The 18,308-nt window shown below is 47.0% G+C and overlaps 1 protein-coding gene across 5 annotated transcripts in view; it reads left to right on the top strand.

The window, feature by feature from the left end:
* Tln2 (talin 2) overlaps nucleotides 1–18,308 on the top strand; it is a 409,739-nt gene that overhangs the window by 367,251 nt on the left and 24,180 nt on the right. For all 5 annotated transcript variants that reach the window (XM_040739688.1, XM_005075489.4, XM_013117408.3 and 2 more), the window contains 6 exons: nucleotides 290–456; nucleotides 1,229–1,412; nucleotides 5,420–5,545; nucleotides 5,725–5,841; nucleotides 8,560–8,745; nucleotides 12,344–12,451. In XM_040739688.1, the coding sequence (XP_040595622.1) occupies nucleotides 290–456; nucleotides 1,229–1,412; nucleotides 5,420–5,545; nucleotides 5,725–5,841; nucleotides 8,560–8,745; nucleotides 12,344–12,451 (888 nt within the window). The remainder of the gene's footprint in view (nucleotides 1–289; nucleotides 457–1,228; nucleotides 1,413–5,419; nucleotides 5,546–5,724; nucleotides 5,842–8,559; nucleotides 8,746–12,343; nucleotides 12,452–18,308) is intronic.

Genomic DNA, 18,308 nt, shown 5'->3' with positions numbered 1-18,308 from the left:
ACTTGGTGAGCACTGCCCTCCAGGAAATAGTCGTGGCCTACAAACACCTTTTTGGGCACTTTGCACATGTTATGTTTTAACTGTTTTACATCCGAGGAAACTGAGGCTTGGTGCAATGAAGAAGGCCGCCTAAGGTCAGGTGGCCTGTGAGTGGTGAAGCTCTTGGCTCTAACTCGGTGCTGCATCGGCTCTAAGAGACAGAATTCAGTGTTTTCAGTGGTGGCACGCTGTTTTAGTCTTACTTTCTGCATTCCTGGATTCCCCTTCATATCATCTTTCTACCTTACAGGTATCCTTGGTGCTATCCGCTCTCCAGGCTGGGAACAAGGGGACCCAAGCATGCATCACAGCTGCTACTGCTGTTTCTGGCATCATTGCCGACCTGGATACCACCATCATGTTTGCAACAGCAGGGACGCTGAATGCAGAGAATGGCGAGACCTTTGCCGATCACAGGTATTGGGGGAGACTAAGACTGGTGATCACATTTGGTCACTTCACCCTGCCCAGGACTCAGAAATGTGGGTATCCACTTTGATTTCAACAAGATTCTCAGTAGGGCACGTGAACCACAGAGTCAGAATAAGCTCCTTTGACAAATTAGAAACAGTCTTTCCCAACCAAGGCTAGCTTTTTGATGTTTGCATACCAGGGAGTTGCCCATCTGACTGCCTACAGATCCAGCAGGACCAGCAGAGGCAGAAGCAGGCATATTTAGCAGTCACTTCTCAAAGCCTCCTGCCTCCCTAGAGCCTTCATTGAGCATACCTGTGTCAGTGGCTCTGCGTGTTTACTGCTGATGACTTCTAAACTCTCATCACCTGCCCAGGCCCTTTCTTGTCCCTCCAGCCCAAGGGCTGTGATAGAGTAAATACTCTCTGTGCTCTGCTGTCTGTCCTGGAACCAGCCCCATGGGCTCTGATTCCTAGGCACCATGTACAAACTATGCACCCTTGCAACTCAGTGTGGCTGGTAAATATCTGAAGAGATTGTGGGACCATAGGAAGAAGCCACACTTCTACCCAGCTACAGTGTTGTGCCCTCCTGATCCCACTACATAGCATTTGAGGCTCACATGCATGGAAGACTCCCCTCCCCTCGAGAGGCGGGTAGATCGCTGGGGCCTTTCTTCCCAAAGCCCCTGTGAAAGAGTCTCCCTCCTTCCCAGCTGCAAGTGAACAGGTTTTGTTCTGTTTCTCCTGGCTCTCTGACCTCCCTGCCTTCTCAGGGAGAACATTCTGAAGACAGCCAAGGCTTTGGTGGAAGACACGAAGCTTCTCGTGTCAGGGGCTGCGTCTACTCCAGACAAGCTGGCCCAGGCAGCTCAATCCTCTGCGGCTACCATCACCCAGCTTGCCGAAGTGGTCAAGCTGGGGGCTGCCAGCCTGGGCTCCAATGACCCGGAAACCCAGGTATGGATGGGGCCTGGGGACTTCCTTTCATTTTTTTCGGTACAGCCTGCCTCAGGCTTCCGAGTGGGGTTGGGCAAATGGCCTTTGAAGAAAACAGTACGCGCTTGGTTGGGAAAACTGATAGGAAGCAAGTGACAGAAACGTGGACTGAGGTGACAGTTTAAGAGTCAAGACAAGCCCAAGGATTTGGGAGGAACCTAGAAGGGTAAGTCAGCCAGGCGTGGTGAACAATTGGTTGGAGAAGACATTGTGAGGATAAAGGGGAGGGAAGAGGGACCGGACTGGAGCAGTATGCAGTTTCGTGAAGTAAGAGAGCCAGCAAGCGATCCATGGGGGCAGAGCCATCCAGACCGGAGAGAGGAGGGTGAGTCCCAGTCCAAGGATGCTGAATTACAAGTGAGATGAGCAGGTAGAACCGTTGAAGGCGTGATTCTGCTCGTGTGTGCAGATGGAACTTGGGTATGGTTGTCTCTGCTCAGTGTCTGTGGGCACAGGGAGGCAGAAGCATGGGGTAAGAGAAGGGTGTCAGATTAACCCTGGAGAACTCTGACCCTCAGGCAATTGCTGAGGAAAAAAAGAGTGGCCTGAGCTGGTGCAGGGACAGATAGAGAGTGTGAAACGTTTTCACCTTTAGAGACACTGTGAGTCAAGACTGATGAATGTCTGCGAACAGGCCAAGTGCAGGGTCCTCCGGCAGTCAGGGCTGCGGGAAGGGCTGGTCCAGCTTGTCTGGAGAGAGCCACACACTGGAAGACTTGTCGAAGCAGAGTATCACTTTATTGTAACAGGCATGCGCTTATACAGACTTGAGAAAGTGGGTGGGGACCTCAGGATGGGATGAAGTGTAAGAGCCAATAATATTCCACCACGTTAGCAGTAGCTGGGCAGAGGCAGTTTCAATGAGACAGGTCGCCAAACTCTAGCTAGGCTCAGGAAATTCCACTAGGCCTTGCGTCCGGGCCTTTCTAGGCCCAATAGTCAAGGGTGAGTCCAACAGCTGGCATAGGGTATGGCCCACATCTGGCTTGCTGCTGGAGAAGCCTGACTCTGAAGCAGAGGGAGGAACTGGAGGAGTAGGAGAGCCCAGTGCTCAGGGGGCAGCAATTTTGTTGAAATGACCCACCTGAGCCTTAATGCCCTTTCCAGACCACAGTCCCTGCAACTCATGTTTGAAACCAGCGCACCGTATGTAACAGCACCTGGCGCATGCCAGATCCACAGCAAGCTGATGTTCCACTGGTCTTGAGCTGACAGACAACTAGAGTCTCGGTAGCACATCTTTCTCTCCTCGGCACCTGTCCCACTAACGGGCAGTAGACACTTACTTCATTGATGCTGCCTGTGCTAGGTCAGCAATCTGGTCTCCTGGGCCCCAAGCTAGGTAACACCTGCCCCTCAGGACCCAGGAGGACAGAGATGATTAATTAAAGAACTAATTAACTGGGGGCCACTAGCCTTGTTCCTGTGTCCCCTGCCCCTTCTGTTCCCACTGTCCTCCAAGACAATGGAGCCTCTTGAGTGATCTTTCTTAGTTTTTTAGTCCCCAGCTTGGTTTCCTCCAGCAGCATGGGAGTTCAGATGTGCTGTTTGCTCAGTGCATCTGCAGGAACCTGAGGTGTGGTCCCACCCTGGGGGGAAGGAAGGAAGGAAAGGCTGGAATCCCTGCTCAACTTGCAAGTGCAAACCCCCGTGTTCTTCTCACCCAGCTGATTTTAAAGAGAAAGAGTGTGGATCTTTCCAGTGTGTTGAATTGCTGTGGGGTCTTTTTCGTTTGTCTGGAAACATTGTATCTTAACAAGTTGTATTAGGCACAAAAAGTAGAGAATCACAAAGTAAGTTCTTACATCCACCTGGAATCTTCCATGACTCCTCGTGTTTCCTTCTGCCTTCCCCTTCCCAGCAAGGGCACTTAGCATGTGGCTGCCTCCATAGACCTTTAACTGCCGTGCAGTAGTCACTAACTATAGGTACTGTCATACCCTGGCTTCTGACAGCTGACTAACATGCAGAGGGGACATTTTTTAGTAGATTTTAAAATTAATTTTATTTAAGTAAATAAAAATAAATTAGAAAGGAGACTACTGTTTTCAAAATATTTAGAAGGTTTTTTTTATATAATTATGTGGATGGGGTCTCAGCATGTAGGTATGTGAGCCTGAGTCCAGGTACCAAGGATGCCAGTGGCATCTAGACCCCCAGAGCTGAAGTTAGAGATAGTTGTGAGCTACTTGATGTGGGTTCTGGGAACCAAACTTGGGTCCTTCCGGAGAGCAGCAAGTGCTGAGCCATTTCTCCAGCCCCCTGAAGCAGCAACTTCTAATGAGAACTCACTTTAAAAACATACAGTCAGGAGGCCAGTGAGATGGCTCAGCAGGTAAAACACCTCTTTCACAGGCTTGACAACCTGAATTTGGCCTCCAGAACTCACATAAAGGTGGGAGAAGAAAACAGCTCCGTAGTGTTGTACTCAACTGTCACATGTGCATGGTGCCACACACACATACTAATAGTAATAATAAACTTATTTACAGTTTTAGTAAATAAGTTATTTTTTAATCTTCTTAGAAAAAATGTTCCCACTGCACGGCAGTCACCTGTCAAGTAACCAGGATGGGGCAGTACTTCCTGGACCCTGCTGTTAGTAGCATCCCTGGCTTGCTGTGCCCCGCCTCATGCTGCGCCCCTTCACTGTTGTAGGCTCAGGGGAGAGTGTCACACCTTCACAAGGCCGGCTGGCCCCAGCCTGTGAGTACAGGAGCTTGACTGGGGTCCCATGTCCTGTTGATGAGATGACACAACCAAGAGTATGAGGATGGCAAGAGGCTACAAAGTCACAATTCTTCTGTGCCACTGCTGTCTGTAGTTCTTGAGTCGCCAAAAGGTGTCTATGTTTATTATCCGAGTTGGTCCTCACAGCAACTGGATGAGGTGGGAAAGGCTGGCCCTGCTAATTCTGCTTGTAAATTAGCCAACCCAAGAGTCTGAAGGTTAACACCGGGGTGCTTAGCATCACACTGACCAGAGTCCAAATTCCAAACCCGCCACTCTTGGCTCTAGTGACCCAGTTCGTGTCAGTTCTCCCTGTGCCTCAGATCCCAGCTCCAGCATTTGAGATAGCATCGTCTCTAGGACGGAGCAGGCCACCTTTGTCTTCATGTTCCCCTCAAGACTCACTGAGTGCCAGCGACGTGCCAGAACGTGTTCTGAGAATGAAACCAAATGAGGCCTGTTCTAACCTCATCAGGTCATGGAGAAGATAAATCATAGATAAGTGGATACATTAAATGACACCATGGACTAATACTGCTGTAGTACAAAACAGGGCAATCTGATAGCATTTTGGTATTCAGGAGTTAGACCCATTGCTAGGGTGGTCAAGATAGGTCTCTTGAGACATACATCCAAGCTGAACCCAGAGGATGGAAAGAGCCAGGTTCCAGGTAGAGGAGAGCAGGAATGAAGACCTTAAGCAGAGATGAGGTGAGACTTCCCAACAGGAAGAAAGACCCATGTGCCCAAACATGTGCTGTGAGGCAGAGAATTGCAGGAACCAAAGCTGGAGAGGTGGGCAGAGTGCCACGGAGGCCTTACTGCCCCAACATGAAGCTGACATTGTTTTATCAGTGCTTCTCGGTGAGTGATGGTGCCCTCACTGTGTCTGCTTTAGCAGCCCCTCACCCAGTCAGAGGCAGCTTGTTAGCAATTCAGAAGTGGCTGCTAGGGAACTGTGTACTCAGATCCAAGCATCAGCATCAGCCTCCATTTTTGTGTGGCGCCGCACATTAGTTCTCAGCCTTAGCATGAGTCTCAGCGGCGGCGGCAGCAGGAGCAGCCTCTCTGTTAGCTTTATCATCATCATTAGCAGCAGCAGCAAGATTGACCTCCCTGAGCTCCAAGGGTGGCTTCCTGGGTAGTGGTGTCATGTTGCAGGACATAAGGCTACTGATAAAGAGATGCCCTCCCCCATGTCCTTGCTCCCTCTACTCACCAGTCTCCTGCTCTTTCAGGTGGTTCTGATAAATGCCATCAAAGACGTGGCCAAGGCCCTTTCTGATCTCATTGGTGCTACCAAGGGAGCCGCCAGCAAACCAGCTGATGACCCCTCCATGTACCAGCTCAAAGGAGCTGCCAAGGTAGAGTGGGACTCAGGTTGGGGCTGAGCATGCAGGACTATGAGGCTGATATGCCAGGCTACCGGGAAGATGAACACTCGATCATCTTCCTTGTCTGAAGGAAGGAGATACCTTTTGCGCCATTTGCATGAAAGGGTCAGAAACCGCATCTCAGGCAGCGCTTTTCTCCTCCCGTGCAGGTGATGGTGACCAATGTCACCTCTCTTCTTAAGACTGTGAAGGCAGTGGAAGATGAAGCCACCCGGGGCACAAGGGCACTTGAGGCCACCATCGAGTACATAAAGCAAGAACTCACGGTGAGTACCCAGCAGCTGTCACCCTCAGCTCGCTGTCACCATCCAACATATGACGGACACATGCGCTCCTCTGCAGTCTTTCATTAAAGAGCTTTTACGTAGAACTCCTGGACTGTGGGGGCTTACTCATCTGTCTCCTGGTAACGTTTGTATGGCAGCGAGTGTGGCTAGGATCTATTGGGACTGTTTATTTGCAAGACAAGGTTTCATGTAGTCAAGGATGGCCTCAAACTTTTGTGTAGCTAAGGATAACTTTGAACTTCTGATCCTCCTGCCTTTACCTCCCAAATGCTGAGGTTTCAGGTGTGGACCACCATGCCTGGTTTTATGAAGGTTCTGAGGACTGAATTCAGGCCTTGACACATGCTAGGCAAACACTCTACCAACTGGCCTACATCCCTAGGACTGAAATGTATCCTTAGGACAGTCCAGGCTTTATTCCATCAAAATGACAGCATGACACTGGAGCATTACAGAAGATTTCTGGCCAAGAGAAAAGTCAGAATGGCAGTTTACACAAGCCCTGTGTTTAGATTATGGGGGCCAGATGCATTCTTCTCATGTTGCTGTTGGCAACAGCCCACGTGTGGAATGGCAGCTTGAGGTTCACTGTTAGGGGAGAGGCCCAGATGTCTTGAGGTGAGACACTTCTTCAGCATCCAGCTCCTTTCTCTTTGAGGCATCTCTCCTTAGAGACGTTAGCTCTGTTCATTCTTCCCGCATTCTAGCCCTGGAGAGTCATGGGCACCAGGAATGTCTACTGTAGACATGTTCTCTGTTTCCTCTGTGCTCGGCCCATTTGCGCATCACCTCATCCTGATACCCACAAATAGAAATATGCAGGACGTGAGTTGTTTCCCCCCCAAGATTTCTTTGTAATAGTATGATCACAAATGTAGCTTTTTTAGGGAACATGCAAGTACACAGAGAATCTGCCTCTGCTGCAGGCTGCCCTGTCCCTTTTCAGAATCACCTGTGAATTCAACATGAGGAGCAGCACTCGACATGAGTGGTTCCACTAGTGTTTGGGTGAGTCTCAGCTTCTTGAATGGAGCCAGCTTAGGAGATACAGTTAGTTCACAGTTTTAAAGGGGAAACTAAAGAATACATGAGTAACTCAAAAGCAGGTGATTCCTTAAGGCATGGGTGCCTTGGGATGGCTGTGTTCCCACCTGAGATCTAGATACAGGTTCAGACAGCTGTAGGCGGCGAAGACATAGAAAGTAGACTACCCTGGGAAATTGTAGATACGTGGTCATTGTGAGTATATCGGAGTGGCTTTGGATTCATCCATATTCTTTCAGTCGAAAGGATGGGAAGATGGCTCAGCAGTTAAAACACTCGCATACAAGCATGAAGACAGGAATTCTGATCCATAGAAATTCACATAAATACCAGCACCATGGCCCATCTGCAATTCCAGTCTTGAAAGGCAGATACGGTGCATATCCAAACAGGCAAACTAACAAGACTCACCATATCAGTGAGCTCTGGGTTTGATTGAGAGACCCTGCCTCAGTGAATAAAGTATAAGAGTAGATGATGATGATCTCTGACATTAACCTCAGGCCTATACATACACATGCACACATGTGCCCCAGCACAGGCAAAAACATTCATACACACGAACATGTGGAAACATGGAAAAATAAATAAATAAATAAGTATGAATTCCCCAGAGTGTTTTCCAGAGACCCTATGCTGTAGAGACCACGGTAGTTTGGAGCATTCTATGTATAGCCCTCATCCCACATAGTACTCAAATCTGGACAGGGGACTTACAGTCCTGAGTCACTTAATTGTCACTGTAGTTTTTAAGGAGCAATGGTGTTTGACTTGTTGTTACAGGACAAGAATATGGGTATCCCATCTTACTCAAGGGAGTATCCCATGCCGTTAAGTGGTTAATCAGGTCTGAAGACAGGCCAGCCCCTCTTCTGCAGGGACAGATACATTTGCAGAACCAGTCCTTCATATTAAAGAGAAAGGGCCAGGTGTGTGTGAAGCAGAAGCAACTTGCCTTGACTAACATGAACTCTTTGAACCTTTTGTGTGTGTGAGAGAGAGAGAGAGAGAGAGAGAGAGAGAGAGAGAGAGAGAGAGAGAGAGAGAGAGAGAGAGAGAGAGAGAGAGAGGGAGGGAGGGAGGGAGAGAGAGAGAGAGAGAGAGAGAGAGAGAGAGAGAGAGAGAGAGAGAGAGAGAGAGAGAGAGAGAGAGAGGAGAGAGAGTTCAAATCAGAGTCACTGACTTGAACGCCTCTGCATAACCCTGCAGCTGTATTTGTAAAACAGAATTATAGGATCAATGGTTCACTTTCCCCAAGCTCAAATCTATGCCAAGTGGGCAGGAGGTCATCCAAAGTGATGTATTCAAGTTAATCCTGCCCTAGGGCCCACATCAGGACTGAGGAAGATACTATATACATATTGGGTGCTGGTATTTGCAAATGGATGAGTTAGCACTTTAGAAACCTCTTACATACCATATTGTTTCCATGAATGTCAAATGTCAGTGTAAGAGGCTTGTCCATGCTAGGATCTTGGAAGCAAGACCCACTCTACTGCCCCCAAATGAGGTCTCTAATTTCTTGTCATGTGACAGTCTCTTCCAATTGCTAGCTTGGCTCCCAGACACTAACTGTAGCCCGGGTGGAGAAGAGTAAGTTATTTTTGTCCTTTCCATTTTGATTGTTTTGCCCCTTCTGTTTCTGACTTCAAGGTGTTCCAGTCAAAAGACATACCTGAGAAGACATCATCACCCGAAGAATCAATAAGAATGACGAAAGGCATCACCATGGCAACAGCCAAAGCTGTGGCAGCTGGGAATTCATGTAGACAGGAGGACGTGATCGCAACTGCCAATCTGAGCAGGAAGGCTGTCTCGGATATGTTGACAGCTTGCAAGGTAAAGACCTGGGCACTGTCGTGTATGGGCGGATAGATAGTCTTCTGTTGAAAATGACTCATTCAGGGTCCTGGAGAAGGAGGTAAGCTGGAATGTGAGCAGGGAGCAGCTTCACACCTTACACTTTATGACAGACAAACATTCAGAGAGTGCAGTTTACGGCTGGCATGAGAGCTCATACCTCACCTATAATCCTAGTGCATGGAGGAGGAGACAGGAGGATTGTTGTGAGGCAGCCTAAGCTACGTAGCAAGATCCTACCTCAAAAAAAGGGGGGGCTGGAGAGATGGCTCAGAGGTTGACAGCACTCGCTGCTCTTCCAGAGGACTCATTTCTTTTTAACATTCCTTGTGTTTATACTTTGCGCCTTTCACAACCTGCATCTCAATCCATTCATCCCCTGTCCCTTCATATCTGCCCTCTGCCCTTCAGCCCCCCAAAATAAAATTTAGGAGAAAAAAAAAGAGAAATCTCATCATGGAAGCTGCAGTGTGACACAGTGAGTCTCACAGTATCTCCTTTTGTCCAAGCATCTTTACTAGCAAGTGTTCATTGCAATGAGTCATTGGCTTGGTTCAGGGCCTCTGGTTTCTGCTACATCATCGATACTGGGCCCTCACTGGGGCCCCTCTTGGATATTCTGTTATAGTCCTATGACCTGACATGATTCATAATACTGATCATATATACTAGTTCTTAATTGTTAAATGGAAACCCCTCCCACTTGATTCCTCTGGCAGTTATAAAGTCCATTTTACCAAGGACTTGTAAGTGCTTCAGCGTTTGTGAGATGGAGTGGAGCAGGTGCTGCTACAGGTGCCAGCCGGTGGCATGCTGCCTTAGCTTCTCAGGATGTCACCCACATGTGCACACACAGACGACCAGGGAGCACTCTGGACATGGAGTCTGTCCCTAAGAGGAAGTAATATCAGAGAGATTATGAATGTTTAAAATGCCTAGAGCATTAAAGTCATGATATTTTTTTAAGCCAGGTGACTACTTATAATCCTAGCACTGGGAAGGCAGAAGTGGGCCCAGGCATGGTGACACACACCTTTAATCCAAGCACTCAGGGGGCAGAGGCAGGCAGATGGCAGACAGCTTCTGAAGAATGATGCCCAAAGTTGTCCTCTGACCTACACACAGATAGTATTTTCTTATTAATTATTTCTCAATGTATGGATGTGTTGCTTGAATGTATGTTGTATACTACATATGTGCCTGGTGCTCACTGAGGTCAGGAGAGGGTGTTGAATCCCCTGGGAGTTAGACAGTTGTGAGCTGCCATGTGGGTACTGGGAATTGAACTCCTGCCCTCTGGAAGAGCAGCCAGTGCTCTTAACTGTTGAGCTATCCCTCAACTCACAGATTTATTTTTTTAAGCAGAAAATTTTGAAGTCACCTCGTTCTATTGGAGCATGACTTGTGGGGCTGAGTGGGGATCCAGGCAAACGTAGAGGTGAGGCATGTCCCACGCCGCCTCGTCTTAACAGAATGGCAAGATTGACCAGTCCCCGGGTGACTTCACCTGTGTGTTTCTGTGCGGTCTGTTTTCATGTACCTATCTTTTTGCTACCTTCAATTCAGTATTTCTTGTTAGAGTTGACATGAGGTGGCTATTCCTGTGTTGCTCTAGTCACTCTGTCTAGTTTGCACATGACTATTAGCATCTGTTAGCCAGCACTGCCTTCCCCTGTGGTCAGATAGGTAGGTTGCATACAGTGTTTATTGGCTTTACCGTTTTGTTGTATTTTTGAGACAGGGTCTCATGTATCCCAGGCTGGTCACTCTACAGCTAAAGATGACCTTGAATTTACAATCTTCCTGCCTCTACACCCTGAGCTCTAGGCTTCCAGGCACATCCCACCACAGCTGGTTTATGGGGTACTAGGTGGTGCATGTTAGGCAGGCCCGCTGCCAACTCACCTACAACTTCACTATAAGAAACAGCTTTGTGCTTATTTGATTTATCTGTGCTTTGGATTATTTGCTTAGGAAGACTCCCAGAAGTGGAATTAGGGGATCAAATTGTATAACCTTTTTCATTATTGCCAGATTGTTCTCCTGAAGGTTCTGCCAAGTTACAGAGCCACCACAGTTAACAAGAATGTCCTTCCCACAACTCTTCTTGGTAGCCTGGTATCCTGCTCTGGTGAGGCCACTGGACAGCAGCACCATGGCCCATGTCACCTACAGTAGTGCACAACTCTGTGACCCACATTGGAGGTTCAGAGAGACATGGACATAATGAAATACGGGAGTGTTAAGAGTATGCTGTGGACACCCTCCTCATCATATCCCCACCCCACCCCCAACCCTGATTTCTGCCTCTGAGCTTTTTCAGTCCTCACATTAGTCTAACTTGGCTTCTCAATGACAGTGGCTCACCATGTTCCCCAAGGGAGGGTACACAGGTGTTGCCACCCACACTGCTCATCACTGAGAGAGAGGATGGACTGTTAAACCAAGCCTTAACCTTTACTCCTATTATATGGCTTGGGAGTCTGAGTTCCTGTAGATTTAACCTAAGGCCCCATGTGTGGCACACAAGCACTCTCTGCCTCCAGAGAGTAGTCCCAGCCCTCTTTTTACTTTTTATTTTGAATCAGAAACTCATTCAGTTGCCCATGCTGTAGCCTTGAACTCACTCTAAGCCCAGGCAGGCCTTCAGCTTGGGATCCTCAGCTACCACAGGTAGCTGAGATTACAGGTCTGCCACAAGGAGACTGTCTCTGCCATGTGCTATGCCATGTCATGACTAATGGTTTGTAGGGAGTGCTGTTTTTATGCGTTTCTGTAAGGCTTCCGAGTTCTCTACGGAGTGAAAACTGTGGAAGAATAATTAAGGGGATATGGTTTCCTTCTGTAGCAAATAAAAGATGGTGTCCCACACTGGCACTTTCCCTTGTAGCCCTGCAAGTCAGAATGCCATCTGAAATGATTTGTCACGGGTGACTGGAGGTGGCAGGTCGCGGTACAAGGAAAAGCCTGAGACACTGTTATCCAGAGCTCTGGCTTGCTTATCTCTGCATGTGTATAATGTGAGATGAGTTATTTACAGTGCCTGAGGGTACTAGGGGGCTGCTAGCAGAGGGAACCTAAGGGCTCTGGTCACAGAGCTTGCCCCGTGACTATAACTTGGGAGGTTGAGTGGGAACGTTAGTCTGGGGACATAGAGATGCCATAACAGTGCCCCTGCCACTACTGACAGGAAGCCAGGCAGAGCTGGTCTGTACTCTGCTGCTGGAAGCCTTAACTGTGAATCTTCCTGGGTGTTTTAGTGCATGGAGAAGGGGGGTGAGAAAGGGCAGAAGGTCCCAGACTCCAGTGTTTCTGTCATGTGTCCCCAGGGAGCCAGCCTGCAGACTGTCAAAGGGACCTGCTGCAGGGGCATGGGAATGGAAGGGAGGAATCCCTCTCCCACCTAGAGAATGGGGGTGAAGGTCTTCACAGAGGTCACTGGGCAAGGTCTTCTGCCTCAGAGACCAGGGTACCGAGCTCTGATATGCTGAGAACTCACACACAGTTCTTCTTAATTTAAGGTTTCAACATTCTCTTCTCCCCCCTCCTCCCACTACCTCTCTCAATCTGTCTCCAGCAAGCATCCTTCTACCCCGATGTCAGCGAAGAGGTACGAGCCAGAGCCTTGCGGTATGGCACAGAATGCACCCTGGGCTACCTGGACCTTCTGGAGCATGTCTTGGTGGTAAGGAGGGGTGTGGGCAGGGTGGGGCAGAGCTGTGTATCCTTGTGCCTCCCTGGCTGACACAGGGTGTACCCCCCCCTTCCAGCATCCTGCCAGCATCTCTCATGAGGTTAGGACTATGCTGAGCAGACAGGTCTGATCCAGTACACTGGACAGAAAGTGCAGCCTTCATGAAGACTCGGTAGGAGTCCAAAAGATCTGATTTCACTCTGGCACCAAAGAAGCAGTAGAACAGGAGTGCTGGGGGAGGCTGTGGAAGAAAAGGAGGAGCAGCGGCAGAGGAGGGGTGATCAGGCGAAGGGCAGAGCCAGTCTTGGAAAGCAATGAGAGATCTTTGAGGCTGGGGAAATGGCTCAGTTGAAGTGCATACCAGGCAAACATGAAGGAGCCTGAATTTGATCAAAAAATGAGTGAGGCAACCCACACCTATAATCCCATTGCTGGAGCAGAGGTGAGGTAAAGATAGAAGGATACCAGAATCTAGCCAAAATCAGCACGTCCCATGTTGAGTCAGACACCCCATCTCAGTAAACAAGGGGGAAGGCAGTTGAAAGAGATGTCTGTTGTTGACCTCTAGCCTTGTACACACATGTACATACACCTACATACAAACACTCACACATGCACGCATACACATATTGGGTGGTCTTAATACAGAGACCCAAGTGCATTCTAAAAACATAGAGAACATCAGCACCCATGTCCAGCTAAAGAGAACCATTGCTAGTGGCCTGCTGGCCTCTGGTGGCTTCCTGCCATCCTTTAGTGAATGGCATGGGTCCCATCAAGAGTGCCTGGCCTGTTGTATCCACTGTGGAACTAGGATTAGAAGGCAAAAAGAGAAGATTCTGGGCAGCATATGTCATGGTTATGGTTGGCACGTAGGTTTCTGTAGACCCTGTTTCCTAGCCATGTTTTGAACCTTGTATGAGCCAGAGCAGCGCTCGGGAGAGTTTGTTTAAGAACCATGGAAAATACAAGGAAATAGATGACATGTCCCCTCCCATATCTGCTCCACTCTTCCCAAACCTAAAAATAAAAATGAGTCCCAGGCCACCTTAAACATGCAATTCTTGTCTTTAGAAATCAACTGTTAAGCATTGGTTTTCCTTGTTTTTCTTTGTACAACCTCATGAACTGGCTGACCAAATGAATGACCAGAAACCCACCAAAGTCTTTCCCTTGGTTAAGGTCACCTCACAGTTCAGCAACAGACCGAGAACAAGTCCCCAGCTCTGGTTCCAGTGGCCACTGCCTTGATTTTAAATTATTTTCTGGAGTTAACTATTTCAGGTCTTCTGAGGAGTCCATTATGTTCATCCAGAGAACTGCAATCATTGCTAAAATATTGTTTGTTATCACTGGTTTTGTTTGAAAAAAAAAAAGTCTGGGCAGTGGTAGCACATGCCTTTAATCCCAGCACTCGGGAAGTAGAGGCAGGCAGATCTCTGAGTTAGAGGCCAGCCTGGTCTACTTAGTGAGTTCCAGGAGAGCCAGGGCTACACAGAAACTCTGAGTCAGAAGGGGCAGGGGAGGAGTCTATGGTTTTGAACCTTAGGCTTTCAAAATTTGAACTCCAGTGAGTAGAAGCCACTGTGAACTACATGAGCCAAACAAAGAACACCTTAAGCAGAGGTAGAAGCCTCTGTAGCCAAACTAAACGTGCCAGAACACAGTGAAAAGACTTGGACCGTGAGTATGCCTCTGGGACACTCGGGGTCAAAGGAATAAAGCCAGAAAGTTTCTGGGTCATCTTTGTCTTTATGGGACATTATCCTTGGGGTATATGTTCTGTACCCTACCCATTATTGTACCAAACTCTATGTTGTATGCTTTTGTCATATTAGATATGATAGTTTAATTTTAAGTCAGAAACAGTAGGAAATTGCTAGCAATCACTAGTAGAAAAATGAACGATTATAGTAGTATACTATAATAAAAGCTAGGTGAAGGACCAACAAGATGACTCAGTGGGAAAAGGCGCTTGCTACGTTCTCCTGGAGACATGAGTTTGATGTAAGCCATGTAAAAGTGGAGGGTGAGAACTGACTCCACAAGGTATCCTCTAATGGCCACAGGTATACACCCTGCCACATGCATTCACATGCAGGCATGCATGCACACACACACGCTTACACACACAACTCTGCCTGACGGGAGGTAAGAGATCCAGAGTCCCTGAAAACATTAGGGAAGGTCTAGGAAGCTCCCAGGCTACACACACTGGCACCCTGCTTAAGGGCTGTCTAGGTGCTGTGTCCAGTTCCAACCATAGGACGATCAGAGGAGGGAAGTTCACATTGTACACGGTCAGTGTTTCAACACAGATTCTTCTTTTCTGTGGAGTTGAGACCCAGTCTTCCATGTTGCAGTCCTATCTAGATGCTTGGTGTATCTGTGGGTGGTGTGCCGTGGTTCTTTTCGTTACTCTATACAGCCGTGGTCCTTGTCATCTGTAATTACTGTGGACATAGGAATGTGTTGTTCCTCCGAGGCTCTTCAGGGAACTGGCTGGGGCCAGAGTGAGACCATTAATGGAAGAACCAGATCAGTGGCGTAAAGCTAATACAAAACGAGAAGAACTCAGCCCACTTTTGTGTGGAGAGATGGCTCAGTGATTAAGAGCGCTTGCTGTTCTTACAGAGGGCAGGAGTTTGATTCCTTGGCTGGGCCCACAACTGCCTCTACTCCAGCCTCAGGGGTCTGATGGCCTCCTCTTCTCTGGCAGGCACCACATGCACATCACACATAGTAACACAGACCCAAACACATACACGTAAATAAGGATTTTTGTGTACCTTAAAGGTATGTGTGTATGCACACACACAACCAAGGAAACACAAGCACACAGAATGTCTCTCAGACTGTTTAAGAGATACCAAGTCACTGGATGGTGGTGGCACACTCCTTTAATCCCAGCATTCGGGAGGCAGAGACAGATGGATCTCTGTGAGTTCGAGGCCAGCCTGGTCTACAGAGTAATTTTCAGGACAGCCTCCAAAGCTACTCAGAGAAACCCTGTCTGGAAAAAAACAAATAAATAAAAATAGAGATACCAAATTGAGAACCTCTGCCTAGAAAACCCCACTTCTGCATTTTTCTAAGAATCTATTCAACTCTCAACCTACATACCTCGGTTTAGGCAGACCCACTGTGGCTGCTCTGGCAAGTTCCTCAGTGCATTGGCCTCCTGCATTTGCTGTGCATTGCTAAATTCTGGATGATTTCCTCTACAGGGCAGGATGTAGACACCAGCTTCCCAGTACCATGCTGTTGTAGCCCAAGATCTCGGACAGTGTTAACCTTCACTTCCCTGGAAGAACTTTAATCTGGGTCTGTGTCCTAATGTCAGAAATTGTGTTGACTTAATCACAAAATTAAAAATAGAGCAACTCTCTTCTTTACTGTCTAGAGCTAGGATACCCTAACTTGGTGCTGCTCTCTGCCTTAAAGGGCCAGCTGTTCCTCTTAGTGGCACTTTCTGTCTACCTTGAGGGCTCTTCTCTCAGCCATAGACATCTTCAGTCATTGCAGTTTGATGATTCGAGTGCTTCAAGTTCTCACACCTGTAACTCCTTCAGCTTTAATGAGGAGCAAGTAATACAGAAAAAAATCCGCATGTATTTCTGGGTCTATGAAAGCACCGCCATAATTGAATAATGAAAATGCTTTCCTTCAGATTTTCCAAGCAGCCGGTGACCCACTTTTTCATCATTACAGATTTGTTTGCATTTTCTACACTTTGGCCAAAACTCGTTATACAAAATTCCCAAAGAACTAATTTTTTTTATTAAAAAGGTGTTTAAACATGACAGGGCAGTAGACTCACATTTTATCTATAGTAGCATATAGATATGTCATATGAGTTATATAGCCCAGGCTGGCCTGGCACTTGCTATCCTCCTACATCAGCTTTCCAAGTGCTCAGTTTACAGGCGTGTGTCACCATGGCTTCTCTGTGTGATTTAATTTACATCAACTATCTTTTTTTCTTTTGAGAATTTCATAGATGGATGTAATGTGTTTGGGTCAAGCCCACCCCAGCTCCTCCCCTCCAGGTCCTTCCTAATTCCCCTACTGGTATTTGATACCAATTTTATGTGCTTTTTTTTCTTTAATGAAAACAAAAGCAAATCAGCTGTCGGTATAGGGCCATCTACTGGAACATGGGTATCATCCCTGAAAACTGACCCCTTACAGCATCATCAGCTGCCAGAGGGCATCATTAGGGCGGGATTTTACAAACTTCCTCCCCACTGTGATTGACTGGCTTGACCTTTCATGGGTCCTGTGCATGTCATCACAGCCACTGTGAGTCTACTGCCCTGTCATGTTGAAATATCTTGAGAATTATACACAATGTGTTTTGGCCATATTCAATCCCCTGTTGAGTCCCCATCCACCACCTTCCCTACCCACCCAAATTTGTGTCCTCTTTTTTTCTCACCTAGTCAGTCCAAATTTAAGTATCTTTTTTCTGCCTGTTTGCCTTCTATACATCTGCTTTGCTGAAATATGGGTTGAGATCTTCTCCCTTTTGGTGGATTTTTCTTACTTAGATTTTAGAGTTCTGCGTGTTTTCTTGAAGCACGGCATCTGTCAGGTACATGCTCCATAGCTTCTCCAGGAAGCGGCTTGTCTTTTCATTCTCATAGCCTATAGAAGGAGCAAAGGAGATAAATGAGTATTACGTGAAAGAAAACACCAGCATGATGAAGTTCAAGGGAAACTGACAGCGAGACTTGGATAAATAGGAAAATAAAAGCACATCTTTCACATCTCAGATAGTAGGCCTTGAGGATGGGGGGGCAGTAAATGTGAAGATGACCAGATGCTCTGCTCTCCCGATTCATCATTTCACTTTGGGAACTATATTTCACTTCCTATTACCCTCTCATTTTGAAAACCATGTTCACTCTCTGTCTTACACAGTCCCAATGTACCATACTAGGATCATCACACACACACACACACACACACACACACACACACACAAACAAATCTACTAAGACATACTTTACATGCAACAGAATTCATCTATTTACAGTACATAATTAATTGGGTTTTGGTATGCTGACATGACTCTTCTATAATTTAAATTTAGAATATTTTCATCATTCATACTACTCCTGCTATCCATTGCCAGTGTCTAGATGTATAATTAATGTATTTATGTTGACTTTATGCTCAGTCTTCCTAAGATCACTTACCAGTTATGGAAGGGTTTTGCTTTTGTTTTTGTTTTACATGTGCCTTAGAGTTTTCTATACGTATGTATGTGTACTGTGTACATGCAATGCCTGTGGAGGCCAGACGAGGGCATTTGATCCCCTGGAAATGGAGTTACAGACTATTTTTGAGCCACTATGTGGATGCTGGGACACAAACCCAGGTCTTCTGAAAGAACAATAAACGCTCTTAACCACTGAACCACTCTCCGGCCTCCTTACCATATTCTTTATCTTATGGGGAAAACAGTCTTTCACCACTAAGTTTGAATAGCCCTACCTTACCTGTAACTCACATTCATGGCCTTTTTCCCACAACAGATAATAACAATGTCTGTGGATTAGTTAGCAGGTCACAACCTGAGCCATAACCATTATTTAACTAGTGTCTTAAAGTGTTATTTTAGACAAAATGGTACTTAAAAACCAGTTGGGAATTTTTTTCTTTTAAACCGGATATTGAGATTGCACCTAAGTAATGCTTTATATGATTGATTTATAAAATCTAACCACAAATGTGCAGGGAAAGGACTGTTACACTCATTTAATAGATAAATTAACTGAAGCAAGACTTAGAGAGCAGATAAATATTTGGGCTCTGAGTTACACAGGTACATCAATTCCAGAAG

Source organism: Mesocricetus auratus, unplaced genomic scaffold (assembly GCF_017639785.1).
Source record: "Mesocricetus auratus isolate SY011 unplaced genomic scaffold, BCM_Maur_2.0 Super-Scaffold_100691, whole genome shotgun sequence".
NCBI classification, from domain to species: Eukaryota; Metazoa; Chordata; class Mammalia; order Rodentia; family Cricetidae; genus Mesocricetus; species Mesocricetus auratus.
This window is presented reverse-complemented; position numbering and strand designations above follow the sequence as displayed.